The sequence below is a fragment of the Photinus pyralis genome, unplaced genomic scaffold (assembly GCF_008802855.1).
Source record: "Photinus pyralis isolate 1611_PpyrPB1 unplaced genomic scaffold, Ppyr1.3 Ppyr1.4_LG1, whole genome shotgun sequence".
NCBI classification, from domain to species: domain Eukaryota; kingdom Metazoa; phylum Arthropoda; class Insecta; order Coleoptera; family Lampyridae; genus Photinus; species Photinus pyralis.
Window position 1 is genome coordinate 64,852,306 of NW_022170249.1, and position 18,166 is coordinate 64,870,471.

At 33.9% G+C, this 18,166-nt stretch overlaps 1 protein-coding gene and 1 long non-coding RNA gene across 3 annotated transcripts in view; both read right to left on the reverse strand.

Annotated features, from left to right (window-relative positions):
* LOC116182758 overlaps positions 1-9,094 on the reverse strand; it is a 110,648-nt gene extending 101,554 nt beyond the window's left edge. For both annotated transcript variants that reach the window (XR_004147608.1, XR_004147610.1), the window contains exon 1: positions 8,965-9,094. This is a non-coding gene — a long non-coding RNA (uncharacterized LOC116182758). The remainder of the gene's footprint in view (positions 1-8,964) is intronic.
* Positions 9,095-15,779: 6,685 nt separating this feature from the next.
* The window catches only part of LOC116159702 (cAMP-regulated phosphoprotein 21), a 41,293-nt gene continuing 38,906 nt past the window's right edge, over positions 15,780-18,166 (reverse strand). Inside the window, exons 13-15 of the mRNA XM_031472747.1 lie at positions 17,827-17,968; positions 17,654-17,777; positions 15,780-17,545 (exon numbers count right to left, since the gene is read on the reverse strand). Coding sequence (XP_031328607.1) covers positions 17,506-17,545; positions 17,654-17,777; positions 17,827-17,968 — 306 coding nt within the window. The 3' untranslated portion in view covers positions 15,780-17,505. The remainder of the gene's footprint in view (positions 17,546-17,653; positions 17,778-17,826; positions 17,969-18,166) is intronic.

The window sequence follows — 18,166 nt, forward strand, 5'->3', positions numbered from 1 at the left end:
CAACATAAAACGTGGCAAAAGACTTTTTAAAAACTTTAGCGCATGCTCGTCCCAAGTTAATTTATTATTTATTGTGACTCCTAAATCGTTTTGGCATTGAACTTCATTGATCAGTATATTTATCCAAGCAGTAAGAAAATTTGGGATTATGATGTCCTATTCGCAGCACCACACATTTTCCACCGTTCAAAGGCAAGTCCCACGAGTTGCACCAGTCAACTACAGCATTAAGGCGACTTGGATTTTATTTCCGCTTCCAAGGAGTTACCAAATATTTTGATATCGTCAGCATAGGCCACATGGCTGCATTTCAAGTTCAAAAGTAAGTCCGACGTATACAAGATAAAAAAAAGGTCCAAGGACAGAGCCTTGAGGGATACCACTAACGACCTCAGTTCTGTTTGATACAACGTTACCGACTTTGACTACAAATGAACGATCAGACAGGAAAGCTTTAATCCACTGTAAGACATTTCCATTAATTCTAAAACTCACCAACTTATGTAACAATAATTCGTGAGAGACCCTGTCGAACGCCTTACTGAAATCTAAATAAATGATATCAATAGAGGCTCCAGAATCGCTAAGTTTGGTCCACTGGTTAATCGAAGATATTAACTTGAACTAATCTTTCTTGCATGTGCCCTTTTACTTGCACTTTTTTTTTACATAATTTCGAAAAAAGCATTATTACCAACTAAACGGTTTGCAGATTTAACTGCAAGAAATTGTATAATTTATTTATTATCCCTCTTGTTTTGGACCCTCAACAAGCTTACACCCAATTACAAAGTGACTCGCACAATGCTGTTTAGAGGTGCCCCTGCAGAAGGTTTTAATTTGATCTATACTACTCCGGTATTTATCTTACGAACCCTACTAAATTTTACGGCGGCACCCCCCATCACAGTGGGGGGACCGGGGACGTGCCGAGGTGATTTATGTTACAGGACAAGTGACGGGATTTGAGGAGCACACTATGCAGAGGGATACCGTTATCTCAGCATTGGATGAACGACTGCTGTCCTTACCACCAAATCCAAAAGATTTTCATAGATGAGGTAGTACTTAAACTAATTTTTTCTTGGATGCGCCCTATTAATTGCAATTTTTTACTTGTGTGGCACCCTCCATCACTGTGGAGATATGGTGACGTGATTTACTTTACAGAACTCAAAGCATGCATAAGTAAGGTATTACTTAAACTCATGTTTTCCTTGCATGCCCTCTTTTATTTGCACTTTTTTACTTGTGTACTTAATTCAGCCTCAATCAGCCTGCTGGATTTTGAAGAAGGTTGAACGTTCGGGACACTTTTTATATCATTGATTTAAAAAAGCAGCCTCGGCTGAAAACCCGTCCAAATAAACAATAAACTTCCCTTTATTTGCATTTCATTTATAATCTCGCGCATTCTGCATAACGCTGGAAATGAGTCATTGTGATTCTGTTGCAGATTCTTCAAGAGCAATAATACTACGCGACCGTAGTCTTCTGTGGATAATTTGAAGATGCCCTCAGGAATAACAGAACAATTTTCATCGTAAAGGTATTTTGGCAAATGTGTCCCTCTTGCAATATTGCTAATCTTTATTTATCAATGTGTGCCACTCTCCCCTAGTAATGTGGTTATGTTTCAGATGCTGGGTATTGGTATAGTAGGTGCAATATACCCTACATCCAACGCTCAGTCAAGTCTGCTTGAAGAAGACGCTCCGGTACTAAACACGAAAGGTATGCATTCCAGAATTTCATCAGTTTTAATGGATGTACTGCAATTTATTTATTTTTTAATTTGAATAAATGTAAGAGTATCTAAGCTATTTTGTATTATCCCCTGTTTCCTTTTATAATTCTCCTCCTGAAGAGAAAGCCGAAATGGCTTTTTTAAAAATAAATTTCTGTTCTAGTACCTTATCGGCAACAATGTTTATTATGGAAGTTAAAACTTTGCAGTGGTTGTTGTATGAAATGCATGTGAAGTTTCACTCTGTTGAGGTAAATAGCTCACAAAATTGGTAAATACACGAGTTTAGATATACACTTTTTACACATAGGTACTATTTCGTTGAAATATAAGTGACATTTCGTGTAAAGTAGGTATTTTTCCTGCAATTTACCTCGAAAGTGATATCTTCCTTCAAAAAAGTCCGCTTGGAAATTATCTATTCCGCTTATTCGTCCACACACGCTGCCGAAAACAAAACGTACTCTTATTTCTTGCTTTTCATTTATTAGTATAATAGAATAACGTATTACCTGAGTTTATAGCTATTATGCTGACTAGTCCGCCATTTTGGAGCCCACTGACAATTAACGCTTGCATGTTCTGCATGTATTGTCTTCTCATTAAAAAAAATCATTGATTTCTTTAATGTTCATTAATACATAAAGGTATTTAAGGTAGATTTTACACATTAGCCAGTCTTTCTGTGCACATATTTGGACTGTCAACTCCAAAATGACAAACGACTCTGCTAGCTACCTTAATCAAGTACTGTACCTAAGTGTCTTTCAAATATTTTTTGAAGTGACTTGATGGTATAGCATTTGGTACACTTTTTTTCATGCGTTTAGCATGAGAAACTAGGGCAGATGGAGACGATTTAGCTGAGCTTTTTCTTTTTTACATTACTAACTGTTAAAAACGGTTTGCAAGTTTAACTGCAAGCAATTGTACAATCACATATTGTTTATGTATATTTTATGTTGTACTGTACCTCCACGGCCAAATGGAAAAAAATTTGAATCGTTGAGTTGTGCGCCCTTTTACGGCACGCTCCATCACGGGGGGACGTGACGAGGTAATTTATGTTACAGAATTTTAGGAGCATACTCTGCAGAGGGGTTGAGAGGATTTTTTTACTTGTGTGGCACCTTTCATCGCCGTGGAGATGTGTCCATGTGAGTTTCAACCCAGCGATATTTCGCTCAATCAGCCTAGTTTGAATGTTTGCTGGATTTTGAAGAAGATGACTCTACGGAAACTTTTTTATATCTCGGCCGAATACTGAAACCCATCCAAATAAAGAATAAAACAAATTAAAATAAATTAAAGGCTCATCTTTATTCACCTACCTTTTTATTTGCATTTCATTAATAATCACGCGCACTCTCCGTAACGCTGGAGACGAGTAATTATGATTATGTTTCAGAATTTGCATGGACGCGACCGTAATCTTCCGTAGATAATTTGAAGATATCTTCAGGATTAACAGAATAATTTTCATCGTAAAGGTATTTTAGCTTATGTGTCCCTCTTGAAATATCCCTACGCTATGCCTCTCTCCCATACTAATGCAGGTAATTATGTTTTAGATGCTGAAAACCCCACACCCAACGCTCAGTCTGCTTGAAGAAGATGCTCCAGTAGATACATTACAGAATTTCTTCGGTTTTAATGGCTGTACTAATTTGTTTCCTATAATTTGAGAGCCTCTAAGACATTTTTTATCCCCTTTTTCCTTTTATATTTTTCCATCTTCCTTGCATCTTTAAAAATAAAATGCTTTATAATTCCAGTATCTTTTTATCGGCAATAGTGTTTATTATAGAAGTTGAAACTTTGCAGCGATTATTGTGTGACGTAAGTGAAGTTTCATTCGGTTGAAATAAATTTTCGCTACATGCGAGAAAAGCTTTCCCACCCAATTGGTAAACGCGCGATGAAATTAATAAACAGCTAAGAGTACTGTATACCCTTTTTAAAAAATATTTCGTTGAAATATAATCGACTTACGGTAAATTGGGGGGTAAAGTATTTTTCCTGCAATTCAATTCGAAAGTGATATCTTCCTTCAAAGAAGTCCGCTTGAAAATTACCTATTTCCTTCATTTGTCCACAAACGCTGCCGAAAACAAAACTCACTCATAATGCTTTCAATTTATTAAGGATTCTCAGATCCTTTATAGTTTTGTATTGTCGTCAGTCCGTCCGTGTGCGCTGTAATTCTTTTTAGCAGCCGACCGACCGACCGTACAGCCAAAGTGAATATATAAGCGCTACTTTTTCTTAAAATGGTTTGCAGCTTTAACTGCAAAAAATTGTACAATATAATTTTGTCCTGTGCTGTACAGGAAGTATATCGACTCCTTTCATAATAGAAACGAGAGACCCTTTTCTCAATCCACTATGGTGAACTTTCATGGGATAATACATGAATCTTGATGTAATATGGCGCCTATGTTGAAGGCCATTAATAAATTATAACTTTATATTTTTAGGCTCATCTGTGTGTTTTGTAATTAGTTCAATTTACCGTTCGGTCGTGTGTAAAAATTGAGTAACTCGCAACTTAGGAAAAATTGCAGAAGCTCTACTAAAATAAGATGTTAATTCTTGAAATACGATTTAACAGATGAAAGTGCAAATTATAACAGTTTATTTTAAATTGAATGCTGGTCACTGAGACTTGCAACTTTACAAATATAGCTTAGTATGAGAAGAAGTTTTCTTCCAGATAACGAAATGTTTCATTTCTTCATTTCTAGTTCTGTTGCGGTTCTACTGTGTTCCACTTTGTGGACTGTATTAATTTACATTGACTTTATATCTTATTAAACTATAATAGACTAGTAGCTATTGACTATATAAGACGATAAAGGGATATTTTAACCATTGAGTGAATTAACTTTCACGAGATGGTTAGTTTTCTTTTATCATCGTATATAATTCAAAACTATTTTATAGCAGAAGTCATATAAATCATTGTAAACCTTCTGACAATTCTGAATTTAATTATTTAGACTTAAAAAATAGCAAGTTTAGGTTCTGCCGTCGCGGTCAATTCCATAGAAAAAGCATTGTCATATTTCTGAACTGAATTTTATATCGTGCTCCGCGTCAGATTTGAAATAAGATTTACAGATGTCATAGAATGGATACATAATCATCTTTATACTTTTATCTACATTGCCGGTATTTCCTCACTTATGATGTATCCAAGTAGTGTATTTTGCAATACCATCCCATTTGTGCGTAATTTAATGGTACCCGTGACCAAAATTTGGAAAAATGTTATTTTTTCAAGTATTGAAAAATGAACGTTCATATTGTGGTCACGATACCGATACAAGAATATATATCTGCGTTTATTGCAGTTGTTCTCTGATGCGAATTTTCTGACACTACCAATAGTTAAGTTTTCATTATCAGTTTTTCCATCTATTCTTTTAGCCAATTCAACCGTTGCAAAATAACTCTCGGAATAAAAGTCTACCAAACCTCTAGCCAACAAAAATTCCCCATTTTTAGCCAATAGTAATGGCATTTTTCTGTTTTCTGCTAATTAAGCCTATACTGTTTTTATACCTTCGACCTCATTTACTGAGGTATTTTCAAAATGCAACAGTGTATTATTTGAGAAGGGTTATTAATTTAAACGAAAATCTACAATTTCCAAAATTATTTGTTCAAGCAAATTTTATATCAATTATTGTCTTCTATCAATTTCTTCTTTCAAAAACAGTGACATACTTAAATTTCGTGTAATTGTAAATTTTATGCCTTACTTCACTAAAAAAGTTACACTTTAATTCCGTTTTTCGCTCGGTTTTTCGTTTATTATTTTTTGCCTGCTAAACAGTAACATTAGATAATTTCTGTTGTTTTGTTTGTGACTCAGATATGCCATCGGACGAAGACACTGATTAAAGAGCCATAGCTCTATTTTCCAAAAAGCTTAAGATAGTATGATCTCTATAACCAATTTTCAAATTGATATGCTCGTAAACAAGATCCGTAATTTCCACATTCTGTCTTTCTAAAATATAGCTCTCTATTCTACTCAAATACAATTTTGATTGATGTCTTTTTTATTTCAACTGTTTGGGATCCATGTTTCTTTAATTTATAATATTGCCAACAGTTGCAAATTGACAGGAATTAAATAAATGGAACTCACTGGGATGAAATCGACCAGTAAAGTATTGCGTGCAGTGAGAGGCCTTCAAAACAATAATTGTTTGATTGACTGCGATGCCTTTAAATCGAATCGCCCTACACGTTGGTAAATTTTCGGCGTCACCCGTCCAATGTAACACGTAAATTCGGCTTGAAGGACCAAATGTTGCGGTTCTACTCTTCTGTTTAGTGGACTGTATTAATTTACATTGATTTCATATTTTATTAAAGTATAATAGAAAATATAAACATATTGGCGTGAACCGACACTTGTCACACACGTCGCAGTCGTCTGAAAACTACCCTGTATTAACATTAATAAGTCGGATGGTGGGATTTTGTCCCTAACAAGTTCCTATGTATCCTAGACTCCCGATTAAGTCAAACTGCTATGTTTTTATCATATTATACTCAAATTCCCTTCATGTTCCTTTTAAGGTTCTTTCAATTTACTCGTATGCCGCTCTTAAGATCCTCAAATATTTCCAGGAATATTTCAGAGATTATACTCTCAAGCTCCTTCTAAGTTTCTGTGGCGTGCTTCACAGTTTCCTTTCAAGCTCTCGTCAAGTTTTTCTTCATATCGTCTCAGGTTCTCCTCCAATTCCCAGGTTTCCATCAAGCTATAGCCATTCTGCAAGATTTAAAAAATTTCTGAGCCTTCAAGATTAATACTCTGATTATACTTACGACTTAATTTCAAATTTGTAGGGTCAGGTTTTAATTTAAAATTTAAGTTCGAATCTTTTAAACCGCGAGCCTAGGTTTCTGTTCCCAGTTCGAAGTTGAAAAACAAGGGTATATGATTCTTTTTCGAGCTTGAATTTTAAAATATTAACCTAAATTCAAACCTAAGTGTACAGTCTGAAACTTGAACCTCAACGTTATTTGAAATTTCAAGTTTAACGGAGTTGATGTTAGCTTAAAATTAAACAATTGCTGACATTTAATAAAAATGCAACGTTAGGGTAGTTAAACTAATTCTATCTTGTCATGCGCTCTTTTAATTGCAATTTTTTTTACATTTTGTTTCCTTTTCCAGGTTCGAATTTTTTAGGCTAACTCACGAGCCAAGGTTTCTGTTACGAAGTTGAAAAATAAGAATATGATGAAGCTTGAATTTTAATATATAAACCTGACCTCGAACCTAAGGTACATTCTGAAACTTCAACCTCAAAATGATCAAAGTTATTTGTTTCAAGCTTAAAACTGGAGTTCATCGTAGTTTAAAATTAAACAATTAGTGGTATTCAATGAATGGATTTATTATATAAAATATCATGTTTAGCTATAACAGGGGCTTTTAATATGTGCGATGTAGTTCTCCATACTTGGAACGTTATTGTGAAGTATTTATTCGGTTTATTCGGCAGAATAATTATGCCATCATCAGGTAGTGCCTCATGAGACATAACACGTAGGTAGTCAATATGAACATGAAGGACAGTACTTTATTAAAACCAATTTCGTTTTCGTCCTACTTTTATCCACTACTTTCATTTCCATTGCTATGTAAAATCTTCATGTTCATATTGCTACCTACTTTTTATGTCTCATGACGCACGGCCTGATGATGACATATCTATTTTGCCGAAATCGATTGCCAATGAGAAATATTAAATATAACGTTACCACCTATAATGCGTTACTTTCTTAAGCTTTAATCTTTTAAGGGAAAATACCATACGACAATGGATTTTTTTCAAAAAAAATTCTTGTTGCATTCCTCGTTCAATTTTCAAAATAGCTCTCTCTTCATTCGAGTGTATAAATCTGCCTATATTACTAACATTAAAAAAAATAACTTGTTGCTAATGCTTGCACGAATTGCGTCAGTCCGAGTGCTATAGCGATCTCGGCAATCAAATTTCGTTTTTTTTTTTCATTTCCGTTATTATAAACTGGATTTGATTAATTTAATTAATCACGAGTTGAAGTCCAGTCCACACATAAACGTTTTAGCTAATCGCACAAGTGAGGCGGATTTTTTACTGTTTATTTTATTTGGTCAAAATTATGAACAGCGAATTAAACTCATCAGTGTGGTAAATGTACCTAATTAATTAATAGACGATCTAGCTTCAATGTGGTTCGATTTCGTCAATACCCAGAGATGTAAAGTTAATGATGACAGTGTTTAATTAATGTGCGTGTGAAGATCATACCTAATAACAACCAGAAATATTCCCAAAATAATTAGCACAAGGTGCGAAATGAGGGGAGCACCCAAATTTGCACTATCATTGCATTTCGATGTAATTGTAGCGCAAAGATTGGGCAGGTATTTATTACCTATCAATTACTGTCACAAATGCGTGTAAATAAACGAGAAGTGCCAACTGTATCGGGGAGGACATGCGACAAAATAAACGAGGTACCAATAGATTACAAGCTAGCGCAATGCGGTATACAACTTCATTTATCTTTCTTTTCCGTTTTGAACTAATCACGAAACCGTACGGCGGTTTTCCGTAACCAAATTAAAGCAGTTGGGAAGATTTTTTACTCGAAAAAAGCGTCAAGTCAAGCCGCTTTGAGCATGTGGCGCATACCTAGTCCAAAAAAATTAAAAGCGCGCGTAACTTTTAATTAATTCAAATTGAGGAAGTAAAAACTTCCCGCGAATTACTCTAGTTAATTTCGCCATTAATTTCAATTATATTAGAAATGCTCCCATTTGCTCGTGTTATAAATTCAAATGTAAAGTCTTACAGTTTAACAGTAAGTTATGAGGTCAAGAGCGACTTTAATTAAGAGTTTTAGTCATCTCCTTACGTCAAAAATGATCAAAAGATTACATCCAGATTTATTCTTTAAAAAAATGTAACGGCGGCGCTTATTGAGTACGTAAATAAACAAACATCCAGTAAAGATAAAGTAATTAAGCGCGCGCGCTAAATCTTAAACAATTAATGGCATCAATTTGTTTACGCTTCATCCAAAAAGAAGAGCGCTGGCATAAATAACCGCTAAAAAAGTGCATTATCATTAAGTTTCCTTACAGGTGGTTCCATTGGATGAGCTTTCCCAAAAATGAGTTTGGAAAACATTTAACCACTTACCTTTTACATCGTTTGTTCGTTCTCCATGTATGACACTTTAATGTAAACACAACGAAATTTAAAAATATCCCGCGAGTATTCTCGACACGGACTTTAAAATAACTGAGAACATAAGCCGAACTTGCAAACAAACGCGAATTGCTAGACGCAACGCAACGCAGGAAGGATTGAAGCGGAGCTCTCGTTTCCATGGCGACTGCTGGGATCCTAACTACGAAAATTATTAGAGACATCTTTTGGTGAATTATTAAACAAAGGCATCCTTTTAAGTTCCCTTCAGGTTCGTTGTTAATAATAAATCTGACACAATTCGCAAAAATGCGTGAAAACTCTTTCGGAAATGCAAATTATAACAAGCGAGGAAAATTGCTGAGAGCTTTAGCGAGCTTAACTTCCTCTTTACTTCGTCACGTTCATTAACTAGCCATTTTTCTAATTTTGCAACCATTTCAGCTTTAGAAATTTGTTCCTTCAAATTGAGAACGTTCAAATCGATTCATATGAACTACTTCAGTACACTCGATAGAAGTGTTTTCGATTTGGCTGCAGTAGTTCAACGATTATGTATGCCATTGTCCAATCAAAATGGCATAGATTTTACATTGGAAAGTAGCTATATAAATAAAGGCAAAATAAATAAATAAAATAAACTATACAGAGAGACCGTGGTAAATAGCCTGGGTATCCAGATCCACAATACATATGAAAAGTTTCAATTTATATCACGCGAAAACTATGGATCGCGGTTTTGAAAAATAATCCTACGCGGAAAGTTACTTTCTGATAAAATATCCAATAGGTACTATTTTGAATTTCATTTCAACATCATTTTTGATCTTTCTCTATCAATGTGGAAAACTTTCATAGTTTAATCTTTCCCATATCTTCTATAAATAATGACTAATGAGATATATGAACACATTTGATTATATGATCTTCATTTTTTTAATAAAGGGACCATTATTATCACATTTTCTAAACAACATTTCAGTCAGCACATATTACTTTAATAATTTAACCCCAAAAAAAAGTTACGCATGTCCCACTCGATTTGGGCCACACTGTAATTGAGCAAACCGAGGACTATGAATTATATACATTTTATAAGTACTTATATTAACCAAGATCACACTTGGAATTACATGGTATCGTTTTTTACAACTCATAATACGCAATAGTTTTTTTAATTAGCGCGAAAACGAGATACCTAGGTAAAACAGAAATCGACTTTTTTTGTTTAAAAGTTGATAGCTTCATGATTATGAATAATATTTAAAAAACTGCAAGGCAAAATTAGAAATAATTTTTATAACCACATCATTGTTAACTAAAGCATTTTTTGCTCTTTTCTATGATATTGGCGAGGATTGATGTTTTTTTTGTAAAACAAACATACCATCCCCAATATTATTGAAAAAAACGTAAAATACGCTAACAACGATGATATGAAATACTGCCACGATTAAAAAGATAATTACGCTACTGCGCTAGCCAAGTATACCCATTTGCCTTGAACATGTAAACCCTTTTGAATGTGGACTGTACGTGTTTTATGTTTAGTTCAAAATACCAACGCAAAAATCGAAACCTTCGGGAAAAGTTGTAGAATCTTTTTTAAAGAACTTGAATGAGCCTTTGCCACTTTAGAGCCCTTTGCATAAAAACTACGATTTATAACAAAAATAAACCCGATTTTGTGACCTAAAGAGTAGCAGGAACACCTCTGTCATAACCACCCCACTTGCAATAGAACTGTTACCCTTACCCACAATTTATTAAGGACCCGAGAAGGAGAAGACCTTCTTGAAATCGTGTGCGCACGTAGTTCTCGAACAAAAGGTTAAGGGCTATAAGTTTCTCTTGGTCCAAGTCCGTTTGAAGTTGGGGTCAATAGGTCACATCGTACCAAAGTTACATGAATCAACCTCAAAGTTAACAACTGATTGGGTTAGGTCCTTCGATATTCATCATACATCGCTTTATTCATCAAGGATCCTCAGATCGTTTATAGTTTCTTATAACACCCTAGTTAAGATCTTCGGAAACTTTTTATAGTAATTAATTTTTGTCCGTCCATTTATCGGTCTGTGTGCACTATAACTCCTTTTAGAAGTTGCCAATCGTGTTGAAATTGGATGTACGGGTACTTTGTACATTGAGACAGGACGCTAATGATTTTCAAGCTGACTCAACAGGAACAAAAGTTAGAGGACTTCGAGTGAATCAGGAACAGGAAAAATCGTTATTCATGCACTAATATCGTTGGGAAAAAACTAAGAGCATTATCTTAATGCTGCATACATGAATTTGATACATTTTTGTTGACCATATGTATTTTCCTTCAGCTTACAACTTTTTAAAACGAAAGGCTTGCTAGAAAATAGTGTTTGTATAGACCCCGCTAGACCTTGCAAGGGAGTTGTTGATATAAAAGTAACCCATTTTTTACAGTAATGTATGGATAATCCGAATAGAAAGGAGCCGGAACCCGTTCGGATTACCCATGTTTCCGGATTATAGAATTCATATTAAATGATATCTATAATTCGAACACGTTCCATTTATAGATACATGTTCATAATGGCTGGTCAAGGTTATTGTGATAAATTTGAGATGCATTTTCTTTTAAAACGTAGGGGAAGTGGTACTTTTGCCATCAGGAGGGGTTGTATAAAATTTTTTCCTTCCTTTAAAAATTTATGTCATGAACATTGAGATCATGGGTTGGAAAGCTTTCACAATTCCAAATTCAAGTGTAAAGAGTAATTTTTGGTACATTTTGGTCTAAAACTCTTGAACAAGACAACAGCGAAGAATTTATTGAATTGTGATACATCGAGTCATAGGGAATAATCTAGCCACAGTGTCCACAGTTTTGCCTGTTCTCGATTCACTCGAATACCTATAACTTTTGTTCCTGTTGAGCTTCCTGAAAATCAATAGCGTCCTAGCAAAGTACCCGTACACCAAATTTCAACACGATTGGAGAAGAATTATAACACACACGGACGGACAAACGGATGGACGAACAAAAATTAAAAGCTATTATTAAACGTATTTGGGGATCTTTTAACTAAGAGTGATCGCGAACACAGACGAAAGTGCGAACATAACGACGGACAACCATACAAAGCTATAATGGACTGACATTGCCAAATTTTCAGCTCATAACTCAAAAACGAAGTTGACCATGTTTATTAAGGCTTCGGAATTTGTACAATAAAGTATCGCAGGCAGCAAATGATTTCTCCTTAGTACAATAGTATACATATTACATTATAATGGAGCTAAAATGATACGTTTTACGGCGAGTCAGTGTTTGATGACCGAGAAATGAGTTGAGAAATGTCACGTATTATTGACGTAGATATTCTTTTATAGTCTATAAAGGTACTTGTCGTTAGCATACAGTGTCTTTATAAACTTATGCTGATCAGGGGTTGACATATACAATACACTATGCGATCAAAAATGAATTGCTGTCGAGTGTCTGAGTCACCTTTCGAATTTTTGTTTACATGCGGAATCGTACTGAACTTGATCTTCCACAGGCGACTCGACAGGAAACTCATTTTTCATCCGCCGTTACATAAAACCACATGCCCTTAACCAGTGGAAATTGCAGTGCAGGCATTTTGCTAGGTGGTATCTAATGAAATGAAAAACTATCACATTATTCATCCAAAATAACTGTAAATTTCTATCTTTCAAATTTTAAGGTAATCTACAAATAATTTTTTATCGTTTCGTCATATTACTAAATAAACTAAATACTTTTGAAGAGGTTTGGATATGGTTTAATAAGATCAGCAAATGAGCTACAGTTTTGATTCGTCTATTATGAAGTGTGTAATTTTTGTGGTTTATAGTAGGTACTTACCAGTATTTTTGTTTTCTTGTTTGATTTTGTTTACAAGATTTAGATGCACATACAAATATAACCCTTTCCCATTTTAAAAAATACGAAGAAGCAAATTGAATTTTTCGTAACAAATCGTCTATTGCTTAAAGCATCTACGTGCCAAGTACGCATGAAGAATATAGAATCTTCTCGTTACAAAAATTACAATTTTTTTAAGAACATTCGCTGTGCACGAGATTATGTCTAGATTTTTTATTCAATGGTCTAGTCTAGTGTACGAGGACTCTAATTATATATATACTACAGAAAGATTAAGTTACATGGCTGATTTTTTGTGTAAAGTATCCTTCGTTATACCTGCCAGCGAGATCCCATGGCTTAACGCTGGGAGGGGCGGTCAAATATGTCAAAATTTGAATAAAACTTCCGACTTTTCCACCATATTTACCTCCTGTGCCGTTATTTTGAACCGAGCGCAAAAAGTGCATGAGACCCTTTTAAACCTATTGACATCCTCAAAAACCCTGAAAATGGTAACGGGCCGAAACCAAAATAGGATGTTTGCGATTCCCCATGCCAACATTATATACATTCCAAATTTCAACAAAATCGGTTCAGGCGTTCTTTAGTTATCGTGTTCACAGGAAATGAACCACATGCATTCAGTTTAAAAGGACTGTAGCAAAATAATTGTTGTAATCACACAAAAACTACAAAAGAGTTCAGTTTTTGTGTGCGTTTCTTAACTTTTGAGAAATTTAATTTGCACTTTGCTCGAAAAGTAAGTACCATAGCTAAAAATTTTAAAAACAAAAAAAGATGTGTCTTGCGTCAGGCTCAAAATGAAGGCGCCAGAGTTTTATTAAAATTTGACATATTTGATCACCCCTCCCAGCCCTCAACTAGGAATTTAATTTATTTAATATAAGTTCAATTAGAAGTATATAACTGCTCAATCTGCTCTTAGTTCACTTCATTGCATGTTTAAAGTTTCCAATTGCCCGTGGACGAGTTAGTCGTATCTTATATCGTATCACTATTACATATTTTCAAAACCGGCGACAATGTTCGGTTATAAGAAAAGTGTTTAGAACGTATCGTAGAGTAATAAATTTTGCAATGTGCAGTTACGTTTAAAAAAATTAATGCCGACATCTGACCTCCTATACAAACCACTCTGTATGTAAAGTTTTTAGTGCGCAAGTGAAACTAGTAATAGGTAAACGTGATAAGTAGAAGATTTATCCGGGACATAAAAATTGAAATTATGCATGAATTTGGTCCTTTGTAACAAATTTGTAAAAATGTGGCATTTGTTGATAGAATAGTATACCCCGGTCGTATACCCTCAAATAAAACCCTGATCTGTCTATAGCTTTGATGATACTGCGAGTGCGATGAACACATTTTTGGGGGTAAAATACCCTATTGAATTTGTAAATTAAATTAAATACCGTTGCATAAACCTAAAATCTTCTAAGAAAACATATTCTACAGTGCAACTTGTCTCGAAAATAACAAAAAATCGAATTAAATGAGCCGTAAAAACTACACTAGGTAATCCATTTAGTACAGCGTTTTCCAGTTGTTTCGTCCCACTCAACAAAAATCATTTGTTTGCGCTTCAGAAAACGACAGAACTACGGTTTTCAGGATATCATCCGAGGCAAATTTGCTACCCTTGAGGTATTTTTTTAGATGTTTGAACAAAAAGAAGTCGCATGTTGCTGTTATTTATGGGTATATTCGCTGGAGAAAGATTGTAGACTTGCTAATGACTTTTATTCTAACGATTGATAAATTAACAACCCACAAAAACAGCTTACGTTCTAAATTAGAAATAGGCTTTGCACACTGTGATCATTACCTGGCCCTAATAAATCAAATCTTGTTCGTGTGTTTGACTTAAAAATTATTTGTGACGGCGATAATCCTGATGTAAGTATCTACAGATGTGTTCGGTGTATTCCTGTATTTAAATAAAAAATTTGCTAATTTAATTTGAAAAAATGGTTTCGAAATCAACGACCTCTTCTGAAATCCAACTCTTTTTTACTGTTTGTGTCCCCTTTCAGTACAGCCATTATACTTTGCGGATGGTACGATGGAGATTCGATACAATTGATTCCATTTGCATGACAAAAGGATATCAACTCACTAAAGGACAATTATCTAATAAAAGTCCGAAAACACTGAACACTTCTTTTAACCGTAATGTATAGTTTCTTTAGCTGAAGTACCTGCATCCATCAGCTTTACCTCAAGCCATTTAGATTTTGAATCCACCAAAATTAAACCAAAAGGATAACCAAATTTATAAAAAATATCTTATGGACTCTTTGAAAATTATTAATTCTGTGACTGGTGACTGAAGACTGCGCCTACACCAGAGGCACTAGCGTCACAAATTAAGTATAAAGGATAAGAAGGGTTATAATTCGTCAACACTATCCGATGTAGATATACGTAATCAATGTTATACTCCATCCAAACGCTACATCACAGTTTTTATCCTAATTAAAATTAACATCTTTTTTACATAATTCGTCAAGACATAGGGCAAAATTTGCCATAATAAATAATAATTGAGCAGACCTAAATATGCCTTAAGTTGTGGACTCTTCTTTATACGTATATGTATTTTATTCGTCAACACTATCCGATGTAGATATACGTAATCAATGTTATACTCCATCCAAACGCTACATCCTCTGGGAGGAAAAGTGACACTTGAATCCCTTCAATGAAAGACAATACACGTTGATTTCGTTCACGTACAAAAACTTGTTCGGTTTCAATAACATAATTAAACGCAAACGTATTCCATTAGCCATTATAAGCCAATTAACTTACAGTTTGTGGCAATTATTCTCTTATATTATTAGTGTCATGATTTAATTCACCTTTTTGTGCAATAAAGAGAGAGTTTTGGCTTTACTTTATTAAATAACTTCATTTTTACAAGTGTTTGAGGCACATCTGAACAGAAAAATATTGAAGTACAGATATTAGTGAAAGAAATCTATTTGAAGTATATGGAAAGAATAATAACAATAGCTATTTATTTGTTTCTACACATTAATACTATTTTTAAAATATTCCATCTTTTAATTGCTCAGGAAAATAATTTATTGGAAATCTGGTAGACTTTTTTTATAATCCCTACCTAAGTATCTCGACTAATTACGTTTACAATTATGGCACCGTTCAGTTTCATTTATTATAATATCAGACTTCCAATAAGAAAGGAATAAGTACACTCATGTAGTAACATTTTTGAAGATTTTACATATTCACAACTAGTTTTTTTAATTGACACCAAAATCTAGAAAAATTAAGTGTTACATGTAAAATCTTGATACGCAACATATTTTCCAGAAATGGAGGGAATTGTTAACAGACGGTGAGGTACACAGTCATTATTTTGCTTAAACAGATAAATTTATCCATCCACACAGTAAAATAAATCATAAGTCAAAACATTTATTTGATAAAATTTAGAATTATTAACGCCATTTTAGACTTACGTAATTTCAAAACTACAGTAAAACTGCCATCATAATCACATAAGAACATCTTAATAATAGTTTTTTTTTCTTTTAGATCAACATATTTTGTTTTGCTTAACAAAATGTGTACATCCAAAAAAATGGACCCTTTTATTGGTAAACTCCTTCAAATACACTTCAGATTGTCTTTTGTCAAAGGTCCAAAATCTGTTGAAACTGTCCCCATTCTCCTAATCTGTGGTTAAAATTATCCGTAACGTTCCAATAAATTAAAAAAGCGTCTTTTTTTTATAAAAATTGTATACAGACGGTATAAAAAGTAGTCACTAAAATTTGTGCGGAATTTTATATAACATTTATAAACATAACCATTTTGAGCAAATTTAAAATGCTAGCGTTTACAATTCTACATCGCTTAAAAAATGGAACATACATAATTATATCAAAGGCAAACCTTTTATGTTCATTTGACCAAAATTAAAATAGGCGATCTTCAAACCATAATTAACACAATGAACTCTCTCAACTGAACCCTTCTAAGAAATCATGAGGACTCCTCTCAGATGGGGTGATCGTGCTCCTACAAAATTTAAATATCACCAAACTCCTGTTTAGATAATTGAATAAGCTTTCAAATGATGCATCACATGACCCCCATTACTAAAAACTAATTTTTTAGAAGGTATAACTTGAAAATGTAGTTAAACTGATGTGTTCCATACATACTTATTTTCATGTTTTAAAAATTGATATATAGAGAGATGCAGGGAACATCCTGTATTTTGAAAAAAATTGAAGTTATATTGACGTACCTATGTAATAAACACTAATTTCGTGTAGTATGCTGCGACATCAAAAACTATCATCCCTTTTTTCAAGAAGTTCAGAGTTCACCATTTTATTATTTAGACTTTTGGTCACAAAGATTGATAAATTGTATTGTAAGTAGAGCCTTTGATATAATTCAGATGCATAAACAATCTAAAAATAATTAACAGTAGATTGTAACAAATAAATACCGGCAGATAATTTATTATGTTATTTGCGTTTCCAAATTTTTACATAACTAAAAATTAAAGGAACCTCTTACCTTGCGAGTGATTTTAACATTATTTACAATATCAATTATACAGATCGTTGTATAACTCAAAAATTATACTTTCTCGAATCCTACTTGCCGCTTGGAGGGAGACCCGACATTTTATTTCCCCTTTGAAATAGATAAGAATAAAATAAAATATTTATTTTTTTTAAACAAGTGTATACAATGTAAATAAAGCTCTAACAATTTTATTCCCGCATAACGTACTATACCCACCTTGACTTTCTATTTTTATGGGTTTTATTTTCGCCAGTGTGATGGCCTAAATTTTGAGGTCGTATCGGAGCCTGCTGTCTGCAAGCGACTGGTGGGCCTCGAGCTTGTATCATTCTATTATCATCTGCAATTGAAATTTTACACTTTCATTTGGTTTCATATAGAACACTTACTTTGTATAACGTAAGGCGGCATCCCTTGGTACATTGAAGGAGGTAACGAAAATCTTTGACGATCCATATGCGAAATATCACTAGCCGGAGTTGGAGATCTACTACTTCTGTTTATAGGTGGACTAGCACGGACATTACTCATCTGAAAATAATGACTAGAAAACATACTTATGTTGCAAACGTTAATTATACTTCACAGCTTAAAAGTGCGTCTCTATTCGTAGATTAGTAAAGTCTTGTTTGGTCCATCAAATTTAATCTCAAATTGTTAAAAGCATTACAAAACAATAAAAAACTGAAGAGATTTGGCGAAAGCAATTTGGAAACCGTGTCCATGAAA